This window comes from Mustela lutreola, chromosome 15 (assembly GCF_030435805.1).
Source record: "Mustela lutreola isolate mMusLut2 chromosome 15, mMusLut2.pri, whole genome shotgun sequence".
Classification (NCBI taxonomy): Eukaryota; Metazoa; Chordata; class Mammalia; order Carnivora; family Mustelidae; genus Mustela; species Mustela lutreola.
Window position 1 is genome coordinate 29,513,935 of NC_081304.1, and position 13,002 is coordinate 29,526,936.

The window sequence follows — 13,002 nt, forward strand, 5'->3', positions numbered from 1 at the left end:
CAGGACGTGATCCTTTCTCTGGGGGCGGTGAGATGAAACCGGAAAAGGGTCTAAGCTTTGGAATGAGACAAGCCCAAATGCATCCCCTGATTCTGAGTAACTTTAGGGAAGTGAGTAGAACAGGAATGATTCTTAATCTATAAGATTATTACGAGGCTTACTGGAGATACCAAAGCACTTTGTAGAGTGGCTGACCCAGGAAAAAGTAACAAGGGTTAGCTTCCACCACTCTTGTGTGCTTTGTCCACTCTCACCTTGGGTCTCTGAGTTTGGCTGAAAGCCCACAGACATAGAATAAAGAAGTGCTTGGCATGGGGCTTGGGGAAAGAAGCCCTCTCATGGGAAGCTAATACAAGTGATCCCAAGAGCTGGAAGAGAGCTGAGCTTTGAAGGTAATTTCCAGAACAGGAGTGGCCAAGACTGAGCATATTAAAAATAACTGTGGATATAAAGTCAACATATATGTTAGTATATTTGGTTTTCAAAAATAATAGGTAAATTCTTGTGTAAAAGACAGTAAATTTTGGGACGCCCGGGTGGCTCAGTCAGTTAAGCAGCTGCCTTCGGCTCAGGTCATGATCCCAGCGTCCTGGGATCAAGTCCCACATGGGGCTCCTTGCTTGGCGGGGAGCCTGCTTCTCCCTCTGCCTCCACTGCCATTCTGTCTGCCTGTGCTCGCTCGCTCTCTTCCTCTCTCTCTCTGGCAAATAAATAAATAAAATCTTTAAAAAAAAAAAAAGACAGTAAATTTTATTTCATTTAAAGATTTTATTTATTCGTGAGAGACAGAGAGAGAGAGAGAAACTGGCAGAGGCAGAGGGCGAAGCAGGCTCCCTGCAGAACAGGGAGACCAGTGTAGGACTCTATCCCAGGTGCCTGGGATCATGACCTGAGCTGAAGGCAGACACTTAACTGACTGAGCCACTCAGGTGCCTCAGTAAATTTTAAAGCTAAACAATACATCTGTAGATGCTCAGGTTCTTGGCCATGTTTGGGAAAACTCAGGCTTCAGTCCAATTTCATCCCTAAACAGTATTAAGGCTTATGGCATTTAAGAACTGCCAGATTGATCGGTGTCCGTAAAAGGAAAAAAACAAGGAGATAGAGATATAAAGAACACATGGTCAGGGAGAGGGGAGGTATTGAAAGGAAATAACTGGCAGAAAGGGAAAAGTTGGGGACAACTTGAAGATAATTTATTTGTGGAGTAATGGTACCATTAGCCTATATGGGGATGTTTAAACGTCTTGGTGCCCCTGATGCATCCCAGGCTTGTGAGATCAGGGTCTCTGAGGCTGAGACACAGTACTGAGACACATCAGTACTTGCTACAGCAATCCATGTGACTCTAATGCATCAATAACTGCCTTCCTCCCTTCCTCAAAAATGTCAGATAGGGTATTGAGATGATAGAGGAAGCAGAGGAGTATAATTCTAGATATATTAAGGCTAGGGCTCTGACAAGGCATCCAGGAGGTAATTAAGGACTGGATCTCGGAAAGAATAGAGAAGTTCAAGATTTAAGAGAGCCATTTATGTATTCCATCAACATTCCTTAGGGCCTGTTAAGTGCCTGAATAGCAAGTCCTATCAACAGGGTCCTATTCCAAGGGGGACTTACATCTCAGAGGCAGGGAACAGAATCCTAAACAAAGAAGTCATATAAAGTGTTGTGGGCTAGAAGACACAAATCGATGTGTAGAAAAGAAAAGAAAAACTCGGGGTGTCTGGGTGGCTCGGTGGGTTAAAGCCTCTGCTTTCGGCTCAGGTCATGATGTCAGGGTCCTGGGATCGAGCCCCACATCGGGCTCTCTGCTCAGCAGGGAGCCTGCTTCCTCCTCTCTCTCTGCCTGCCTCTCTGCCTACTTGTGATCTGTCTGTCAAGTAAATAAATAAAATCTTAAAAAAAAAAAAAAGAAAGAAAGAAAGAAAAACTCAATTCCCTTGGCATGTTCAGAAAAGACTAGAGAAGTGACCAGGAGAAGTTAAAAACAGAGAAAGAGGAAAAGGCAGACCATGGAACTGTGCAAGGCTAAAGAGGAAAACGAATCCCAGTGGAGATCATGAGAAATCAGTCAGAAAAAAGAGTGCAGGATAGAGAAGTGCCCTGAAAGTGAGGGGTAGGGGGAAGAAGGATGGCTAATGGGAAGCGTATCAGAGAGTCCCCTCACTAGCAAAGTGACTATGTGAAAAATTTGTGGACTTTGGTTTTTATAATCTGTAAAACAGTAATAATGTTACTGGTTTCGTAGAGCTTATGATAGGATTAAGTGATAATGCTTGTATTTAGAGCATAGCTAGCATATAGTTCTAGTACAGAAGACATAGCATTCTTGAACAAGTCCAGAAAGAACAACAGGACTCTGTACCAGCGAAGTCTATGATGGCCCCTATTCCTATCTTCTTCGAGAGGTTTCTCTTAGAATCAAACAGATTCTTTTGGGGTGGAGGGGGGTGTCATATTCATTGAGCAGATTTACCTAGTGGCAGTATGAGCTTTAGAATCAGGCACTCATTATTCAGGCTCTAGCCAAGCTAGGTATTAGCTTTATTTTTCTTAATTTCTGATTACATTTTTGTAAAAATAAAGTGAATTCCACTTGCCTTCAGCAATGTGGAGACTACATTCAGATAGATTTCTAATTCCAGGTACTTCACATACTTTAAATAAAGGTTATTTTCTTCACTTCCACTTCGCATTCTAACTTAAACATATAAACGCATGGGTTTTTGTTTTTAAGTTTTATTTATTTACTTACTTTTAGTTTTATTTATTTATTTGACAGAGATAACAAGCAAGCAGAGAAAGAGGAGGAAGCAGGCTCCCAGCTGAGCAGAGAGCCCAAAGCAGCGCTCGATCCCAGGACCCTGAGCCAAAGACAGAGGCTTTAACCCACTGAGCCACCCAGGTGCCCCTAAATACATGTTTAGAAAATGTTCTTTGGAGGGGCGCCTGGGTGGCTTTGTTGGTTAAGTGCCGATTCTTGGTTTTCAGCTCAGGTCATGATCTCATGGGTCTGGAGATCAAGCCGCAAGGGAATCTGCTTGAAAGATTCCATCCCTCTGCTCCTCTACCCACTCAATCTCTCTCAAATGAAGAAACAAATCTTTTTTTTTTTTTTTAAGTGTTCTTTGGGGGCACCTGGGTGGCTCAGTTGTTAAGTGTCTGCCTTCATCTCAGGTCATAATCCCAGAGTCCCGGGATCGAGCCCCGAATCGGGCTGCCTACTCAGCGAGGCACCTGCTTCTCCCTCCCCCATTCCCCTTTGCTTGTGTTCCCTCTCTCTCTGTGTCAAATAAATAAACAAAATCTTTTTAAAAAATTTACTTCTTGGGGCACCTGGGTGGCTCAGTTGGTTAAGCAACTGCCTTCGGCTCAGGTCATGGTCCTGGAGTCCTGGGATCGAGTCCCACATCAGACTCCCTGCTCGGCAGGGAGTCCGCTTCTCCCGCTGCTCTCTCTCCTCTCATGCTCGCTCTCTCTTTCTCTCTCTCAAATAAGTAAATAAATACGTCTTTAAAAAAATAAATAAAATAAAAGTGTTCTTTGGAATAGAAATTTTGGTGAGAGTTTTGCTTCTGGTATCCAGAAATTTTACCATTGTTTCTTTCTGGGATTCTGCCCCTTTCTCTGACCTTAGCTTGGTTGTGAATCCTACTGTCCTGCTCCCAGACCATATTAATATTGCCTCAGTTAATTTGCACCCCTAGGACATAGGGGGATCTTGCAGAAGGTGGCGGAGCACAGAGAAAGGAGACTGCAGCCACCATAACATCCTTATATGGGGAGAGAAACACTTCTCCCCAGGCATAGCTGAGATCCTGGTTCCATTTACCTAGCCATAACATCCTGAACATACTTCTTGGTGTAACTTCTCCTGTTCTCAGTGCCTCAATTCTGTAACACAAGAAAATTTAAAAAAAAAAAAAAATCTCTCCCATAAGAAGTAGCGGAATTATGTTAAAAATTTGTCCAGATGGTTGGTTCCGTCCTAGTTCTCAATCCGTGTTGGAAGGCCACTGACACCACCAGCAGCCTACACGAAAACTGACTTTCTCTTTAAGATTGTTTGATTGAGGGTTCAGAGAAGGTAAAGTATCTTTCTGGAATCTAAAACATGGATTGGAGATTAGGTGGGGTGATGTCACAGAAGAGATTTTCAACCGTGTCAGCAGGCTGTAGTTACGACTAAGGAAGTGGCTAACTGGCACCATCTGAAACAGCCACTCACCCTGGGTAAGCAGGTGAAGAAGATCGGTTACAGGTAGGACCAAACCCATCAAAAGGAAAGCCATCACAATAAAGAGATTTCATTCTAGATTTTAGAATCCCAGGTATTGGCTCACTTAGGTCAAGAAAAATTTGCAATAACAGAAATAAGAAAAAAAACAGTTGGTTAACCCCTTGGCACCACTACAATTGGTTTTGACATCTATTTTAAAATTTAAGACTAAGGGCTTAAGTCAAAACAAGCCCTCTTTGATCTCTTTAGTCACTATTTCCAAGGCCAAAGAAGGCCTTGTAGCACTGGCCCAAGCTGACTGCAAAAAGCAATGTCCGGACGGACAGGAAGCCCATCACCTGTGACACTTGAGCAGTCTTTGGCATCACTGGAGATGGTTAACATGGCTAATCAGATGTTAATCGAATGCACAGGAGAAGGAAAGAAATTCCGCTTCTGAAAGGCAGCTGGAAAGGCCTTGGACTGCTCAGGCTCAGATTTACATTCCAAAGCAGTTCTGCAGCCAAACACACTCCCTGCCAGAGCTGGAGGAAAGCCCCTCTCCTCTCCTCGGCTTTACTGGAAAACACAGCTCCCAGGAGGGAGGGAGGGTTAGGAACCCACAGCCTCCTGGGCGGCGCCCTGTGGTCCCTCGGGGAAATAGAGGCGAGACAAAGGACGCCGGCTCCTGGGGCGTCCCTACATTCGAAGCCAATCCCTCTTCCCCTGTGTCACCTCCTCTAAAGGACAAGGAACACACCTCAAGATATCTGGGGGTGAGGGAGGGGGTAGGAAGTAGTTCTAGTCACTCGATTCATTCCGTGGTTAAATATTTATGTTGTGGGTCCCAGACACCGACCTAAGCGGTTTACATCCTTAATTCTCACCATAATCCTGAGATTATGTGTTAGTAACCCCGCATTTCCTTCTCTACAAAGGGGAGCAGGAGGCGCAGAGAAGAGCAGTAACTTGACCAGTAGACGGCGGTGTCAGAGCACGGGTGTCTCATCCCCAAGCTGTGACCCCCCCCCCAGCTGCGGCCGGTTCCGCGGGGACCACAACCGCACCCGGGTCCCCCCCACCCCCGCCACCGACCTCGTGCGAGCCCCGCTGTTTCCCCCGCCCGCCCACACCCCCCGGCGGCCCGGAGCGCCGCCTCCTCGCCGCTCCCGCGGGGCACGTGGCAGGTGCGCGGGCGTCCCCGGTGTCCCCGCCCCCGTACCCCACGCCGGGTGCCCGGCGCCCCGCAGCGGTCGGGCAGGTCGCGCAGCCTCTGCAGAGCCCGGGAAGCGCCCGGCCGAAGAGGAGGAGCCAGGGGCACCGAGCGGGTGGAGTCGGGAGCCCGAGAGCGGTGGAGGCGGATTTCCTGGGCCCGGCTCGGTGGGGGCTACTATGGCGTTTGGGAAGAGTCACCGGGATCCCTATGCGACCTCCGTGGGCCACCTCATAGGTAAAGAGCGGGAGAGGGAGCCGCCGGGGCAGGCTTGGGGGACCCGGGGTCCCCTTCCCGCTTGACTCCATTCTCGGCCTCGTCCAAGTTTGAGGAAATCCTTCCCCTCCCCCTGCAACTTTCCCGGGGCACCGGAATCCCACCCACCCAATCGCTGGCCCCTTTGAGGCATTTCTTTATGGCTGACGCCCCCCCCCCCCCGCTGGAACCCCTCCTTAAAATCTGCCTGCCTTTTTGGTGCTTCCTGGGGCGTGGGACCGAACAGGTGAAGCACGCACGGGCTTCAGGTGTGGAGTGTTCCGGCCTGTGCGAGGAGAAGGGGTCAACTTCTGAGCCAGAAGAAAGTTGTCGGTCAAGTTCGCTACTCCCTGGAGGGCCGAGTGTGGCCCTGTCTGTTTTACGGGGGAGGGAAGGAAAGACGGGGTTCAGGGAAGGTTGCAGGGAGGTTGCGTGATGGGACTTCACTGGGAGCGGCAGGTCCCTTTCAACCAGTGCTCTCTTAACCTGAGTTACTTTTTCTGGGTAAACAAAGAGAATGAAAATGCCCAGTCCTGGGGTGAAGGAAGCAAGCGGGGAGTCGGGGAGCAGTCATGGGGGGGTCACAAGAGGCCGCTGGGGGGTGGGGTGGGGGGACCACGCATGTATTTGCCTGTGTCCTGTCTTCTGTGGCTCTGAATAACCAGGGACTGGACTGTTTTGACCAGCAGGGAGCTGCCTTCCTTCTGCTCTCCTCCAATCCTGCCTTGGGAACCGGGTGTGGCACAGTGCCTGTGGGTGCCAAGCAAAGCGTGATATTGTCAGGAACTTGGGGTGATGAAATCCTAAGAACTGAGAACCTGGCGATTACAGTAGGGAGACTTAGGTCTGGACAGTTTTGCCTGCAGTTCAGTTAACAGGGAGCACACCACTCAACCTGAACCTCATAAGGTTCTCCCATCTTTGGAAGATGGGGAGAGTGACTATCACTGAGGGGCAAAATGCTTTCTAAACTGTGGCCGGCTGTATTCCTATGGATATTAAAATGAATTTTGAGCAGAAATAGATTTAGACCGCATCTTCATAGGCTGATGAATTATCTAATACTGTAAATATTTGCCCACTGTCAGCTATATGCCTGGCCCTGGATGAAGCAAAGATGAGATGTGGTCTCAACCCTAAGGGAATGTGCAATCTCGTAGGGAAGACGGACACAGTTATGTAGTAACTACAGTATGGTACCTTTGCAATGCAAGAAAACTGCAAAACACTCAAAACTTTAGAAAAGGGAGAAATTTTGTCATGGCTTTTGAAGGATGAATAGGAGTTTTCTAGGAAGATGGGAAGGTGGGAGGAAGTGTGAGGAATGGAGAACAGGGAATCTGGCAGAAGGAACAAGGTGTGTCTATACAACACAAAGTTAGTCAGATTTGTCTTTGGAATGCCAAATTCAAATAGATCTTTTCCTAGATCGGAAGCAGGCTAAGCTTTGGGGTTCTTCCAGCCTAACCCTATTCTTTCATTATCCTTTCTTATTCTTTCTTCTGTTGAGTCTTATTCTTTCTTCATTATCCTTTTTAACTTTCTCTCCATTCCCTACGAGAACTGATGATTTTGTGCTGAGGATCTTCTCCTGTGATGAAGGGAATATATTAAGTTCATTTAGGTTATGTTCTATTACTCTTTCCAGGTGGCATTTTGTGTTCTTAAGGAGAATGTGTGGAGGGGGGAAAATATCTGATGGTTTGGGTTTCAGAAGCATTCACGTCTGCCCGGGGTAGCTTTGGTTAGTTCAGGTGCTAGGAGTGACCTTGCTCTAATTCTCAAGGACACAGACAATTTCAGTTCTGATCTCTTTCTTTTTCAACATGCCCCCCTCCCCACCATGACTTTTTTTTTTTTTTAAGTTAAATAATTTGAATTAGAATGCTAGTTCTACCTTGTATTAGCTGTGTAACCTTGGGTAATTTCCTTAACTTCTCTGAACTTCTGTTTCACCATCTATCACAGTGGGTTAAATGAAGTTGCATAAGATAAAATACTTTGCACTATGCACTTGACTTTGTAGGTAGCTGCTCGATAGGGGCTTGTCTTCAGAAAGGCCAGCAAATGGACATTTAGCCAACCGGTCCTGGCCCTATCGCCGGGTGTTGTGTCTGCAGCTTTTATTAATTGGTCATTCATTACTGCAGTAATGGTAGCACTCTGAACTTGAGTTCTGATTGATTCCCGAATTACTGGGAATTGCTCAGGAAAAAAACAAAACAAACAAACCAAAAAAAACAACCCTCTTTGCCTTTTGGTAATATAAACTTAATGGTACTTGTTAGTGAACCCCTGGCAGATTATTTCAGGAAGCCCAGACATTTTTCATTCTGTTGTAGCTCAGACTCAACACAAGAGCTTTTTCTTTGCAGAAAAGGCTACATTTGCTGGAGTTCAGACTGAAGATTGGGGCCAGTTTATGCACATCTGTGACATTATTAACACTGCCCACGATGGGTGAGTACAGTGTGTGGTACACGCATTTGTCTCTGATAAGAAACATCAGAACCACAGCACTTTTTCTCTTAAGCTTTTTGGTTTTCTTGTTGAGTGTTTCATTCCCCCCTAGGGCATCACTATCTTTTAAAGACCTGTCTGGTGAAAACATAAAGACAGCTGCTTATTTCAGCATGTGGAATATCTGAGAATCCATTATAATTTTTCTCTTTGCCTTTTCTTTAATAGTTATAAGTTTTGTCTTTGTGAAGCTTCAATTTCTTTTTCTTTAAAGAAAGCAGAATTGTTTCTTTCTTTAGAAATTCTCCCTACTCTGATTGCCAGTATTTTATGCTACTGTAACTAAAAAATACTATCCAGAAGCTAGTGAACTCCTGGTGGTGACCTTTCCTGCGCAGTTGTCATTATTAACAGGAAATAATCTAGCAATCTTTTTTTTTCCTCATTATAAGACAATTTTTTCTTAATGTTCACTCACCCACCTTCATGCTGTGTTCTTAAATAATGTGCTATCTTTTGTTACACTTCTTAAACTTCAAGGAATTAAAGATTTTTTAAAAATCATTAAGGCCAACTATTTGTGATTTTAGTCTAATTACAAGTTGTTGTAAGGGATACAATTCTGTTAATTTTCCTGAGCACATTCAAGTGATAACTGATAGCAAAAAGGTTTGGTCTAGTTTATGTTGATTGTTGATGAAGAAAGCATTCCATTTAATTATTGACTATATTAATTGAGTGTATTAAGGTTAGTTCTTTGAGGCGGTTATGTTGTTTTCCCTGTAATGTTGTTTACCATATTTGGTTCCTCTGAAACTTTTCTTCATGGGTAATACTAATTTCTTTGTTGATAATGCAAAAACAGAATCTCAAAATAAAACTTTTCCTTTCAAAAAAGTATCTTTATTCTAAACTTTTCTAAGAGTTTAATATTAGGTTCTGTATGCAATTCTTTAGAAATGTAGATAATATCTATATATCTATAATAGTTGTAATTCTATGTAAGCATGTGTAATTGTCACATAATAGAAATTCTACCCATACAGACAAATTGGAAGGTGATATGTAAAAAGGATTTGTATTCTTTCTTCAGTTTTATTGAGATATAATTAGCATGTAAAGTGTATAGCATAATGATTTGACCTACATGTATTATAAAATGATTACCACAATAAGTTAACATCTGTCACCTCATATAGTTACAAAAAATTTTTTTTTCCTTGTGATGAGAGCTTTTATGTCTACTCTTAGCAACTTTCAAATATACCATACGGCAGTGTTAACTATGGTCATCATATTATACCTTATATCCCCAGGAGTTATGGATCTTATAACTGGAAGCTTGTACCTTTCTACCACCTCAAAGTAAACTTTGATCCTCTACTTTTACATAATCCTTTGTTTTATATTGTAAAATGGTAGTTGACCTAATTAGTCATAACTCCTCCCATATCACCTACCTTGGGGGGTGCTCAGCATATAGTCTTACTCGAAAATGGTAACCTTCATTGTTTTGGGAATTACATTTCCTGTAAACCAGTTTTGTGCATTGATAGAGGGATAGGGATATGAGTGCATTTCACATGTAGTGCTTTCTAGGTAATACTATTATGTAAATATTCTGTTTGATTCTCTCAAGGTGGTAGGTGTTGCAGAATCAGGGCCTTGGTCTTCTCCTTAGCTACTCCTCTTTCCACAATGCACATTACTTTTCAAAGAGTGCTTATTTTCAGCAATGCCTAATTGATGATTTCACTGTATTTATTGCTGTAGGCCAAAAGATGCCATAAAAGCTTTGAAGAAAAGGATTTCCAAAAATTATAATCATAAAGAAATCCAACTCACCTTGTCAGTAAGTACTTTTAACGTTATAATCAAGACTCTAGGATTTCCCAAGCCATAGGCACATTTTTAGTTTTAGATTAAAAAAATACATATATCAGCAAAAAGCTATTTAGAGCATGAATTAAAACTTGAGAATTACAGAATTGAGAGAGTTTTGCTGATTGTCACAGCATTTAATTTCTTGGAAAGAGGGTGTTCCTAGAAAATCAGCCTTTTCCTGATCAGGAGATGGGAACTGGTCATTCAAAACTGAGCCAGTCAAGAAGTCTGTGTATGTGTTACCCATGAGGAGAACTGAAGTCTTGAAAATGCTTCCCTGTTAGCTTTTTACCTCACTTGAACAGCTTTGTGGAATTCTGAGGTACTGGGAGCTCATTAAGTTTCAACCAGTCTCTCCTGCACAATATAATTCAGAGAGCGTTCTTTGTTGATTTAAACAGTGCTGTACACCTTATTGTTTATGACTTGGGTGTGGGCACTTAACGGATCCATTCTTGTTTTTCCCCCATCTTCGACCATATGACCTCTTCAGTCACTTCGCTGAATTGCCGTTTTTACTATGGTATGTTTTGCCAACCCTGCCTGCCGCCTGAGAGTGAGCTGTATGGCTTTCTCCTTGCTCCCGCATGCCTTTGTTTACCTCAGCCAGGCCCCAGGCCACAAGGTTAGGACCCCAACTAGCCAGGATCATCCTCCCTTAGGGGCTCTGGGTGAGTGTTTCAAGAGGACTGAGGTGGTGCTGAGGTGCGCACAGCTCTAGTGTTTGAGTTTCATAGGGGAAGAACATTCACATCTTGCTGGGAGAGTAACAGAATGAGAAGAAATAAAATAAATTGAATGGTCTTCATGCTAACTCTGAAGAAACCCTTCAAGTTAGGATGTGAACATAGTTTTAGAGACCTTTTCCTTTTTTTTTTTTTTTTTTTTTTCTTTTTTAATTTTAACCTCTCCCTTGTCCTTTACTCATAGCAACCACCTCAGGGAGGTCCCAGAATGGAAGAACTTGAGAGATGAGTAAGCGCTAAAGTAGAACTACTGGAACTGTGGGTGGATAATGGGGGAAAGCCTTTGGTTCCTCATGGATGCTCTTGCCAACCCTTTGGAGTCGTTCTGTTCTTAACTCACAGATGAAGAAACTGAGACTCCATGAGGTTGCGGGGTTTTCTCTTCCTCCATTATTTAAGAGGCATAGGCAAGGTATCCACTTGGTCCTCCGATGGTCAATCCCAGGCCCTTATGTCATACCACTTTGCTTCTCAGAATGGATCATCCTTCTCTGAAGAATGACTGCTGTGTTTCATCCGTATCTTCACCTCCTTAGTACCTGGTACAAGACCTGGTACATCCGTGTATCCGGGACTGAGCTAATGATTGTCCTTCAGCCCCTGTCCCACTCTCCTGGTATCCAGGAAGACTCCAGGGCTAATGGAATACGCTGTAGAACTGGGGTAGAAAGCGATGTAGCTGTGCCCTAAAATGGAGGGGATCTGGGCAATCTCAAAGTTGCTGAAGGTTTGGAGTATTAACTGAAGGAGATAAGGGCAGAAGATGAATTTATACTACCCATGTTTTAAAAGCCTGTGGTATTTTGCCTTCTTACAGTTGTTTATTCTGTATACTGGGTGTGTCTTTCTTGTGGTACCCAGCCTTCTTAGCATTTCTGTGCTTGCTTCTAATCCTGTCTCCCTGTCTTTCTCCATCCTGGTTCCTTCTTCTGATACTTAGCTGGGACCCTTCCCTGAGGAAAGCAGGGTTATTTTAGAGTGTTGTCTCTTCTGGCCCTCCATTTCTCTTTGGGTTCCCATTCTTTCTTCCCTTCAGGTAGTCTGATCTCCGAAGCCTTACTAGTGACCCATTCCCATTACCTATCCCCTCAGTTAACTGTATGTCTTCCACCTTGTGTTTTACACACCAGAACATGAGAAAAAACGAATCTAAAACCTATACGAAAATAAGGGGGAGAGTCATGGGTTGGGGATCAGATTAGCTCCTCAGTTTTAGGGTCAGAGTTCATTAAGGTACCTACTTCTTGGGTTTTCTTTTTTTTTTTTTTTTTTTTAAGATTTTATTTACTTATTTGACAGAGATCACAAGTAGGCAGAGAAGTAGGCAGACAGGAGGAAGCAGGCTCCCCGCTGAGCAGAAAGCCCGATGTGGGGCTCAATCCCAGGACCCTGGGATCATGACCTGAGCCGAAGGCAGAGGCTTTAATCCACTGAGCCACCCAGGTGCCCCTTGGGTTTTCTTTAAATAGCCCTTTTACTCTTGATGGCCTCCTGCATACCTGCCTGTCGTCTCACCTCTGACTACTCATTGCATGGCAGAGGTGTTTATGGCTTCAGAATGGACTTTTAATATTAACTTAAGCCAGACTTAATTATGAGGGAAGTTGGTCACAGAAAGAATCATCTAATGTCTCTCAAAGCAATTAAATGTTTACCAATCAATTCTTTAAAATTGAATCCCCAAATATGACATTTTATTACTCTGAAGTGATGAGATTCTGTCAAAGTCAGTTATAAATGTTCTTTGAATTATATGTCATTTGGTTTCTCCATGGACTTGTTAGCTTTGATTAGGTCTTTGACGGGACTGGACTACACTGTGACTTCCTACCATCAGTTGGTGAAGTTTTGTCAAGAAGCCAATAGTTTTATTTTTTAGAAAGCAATTTGTTACCAAGCTTTGTAAGTCTTAGCCAGAAGCTAACCCTTTGAATGAGGCAATTGTGATAAGTCTCAGCAAGACACTAGAATTGTAAAGTGGGAAGCTGTTGAACAGGTTCCCGGAAATCAATTAATTAATGGGCCTTTGTGGAACAGCACTGAGGTGGTGAGCTGTGGGGGCTTCAGAATATGTGTAAAGTGTGTCCATTCCTCCACAAGTAGAGAGAGTTCATCCTCTAGTGTGACCATAACTTGGTGTGGGGTCTTCCACTCTGGATGGCCCCAAAGCCTTGTTTACTGCGCTTGGTTTAGAAATTTATTATAGGGGCGCCTGGGTGGC

General features: G+C 43.9%; 1 protein-coding gene across 4 annotated transcripts in view; it reads left to right on the forward strand.

The window, feature by feature from the left end:
* The first annotated feature begins 5,421 nt into the window (after positions 1-5,421).
* TOM1L1 (target of myb1 like 1 membrane trafficking protein) overlaps positions 5,422-13,002 on the forward strand; it is a 55,648-nt gene continuing 48,067 nt past the window's right edge. The window contains exons 1-3 of one of the 4 annotated variants that reach the window (XM_059149755.1): positions 5,422-5,673; positions 8,067-8,151; positions 9,925-10,003. In XM_059149755.1, the coding sequence (XP_059005738.1) occupies positions 5,616-5,673; positions 8,067-8,151; positions 9,925-10,003 (222 nt within the window). In that variant the 5' untranslated portion in view covers positions 5,422-5,615. The remainder of the gene's footprint in view (positions 5,674-8,066; positions 8,152-9,924; positions 10,004-13,002) is intronic. The other 3 variants (XM_059149754.1, XM_059149753.1, XM_059149756.1) reach the window with 3 other exon arrangements.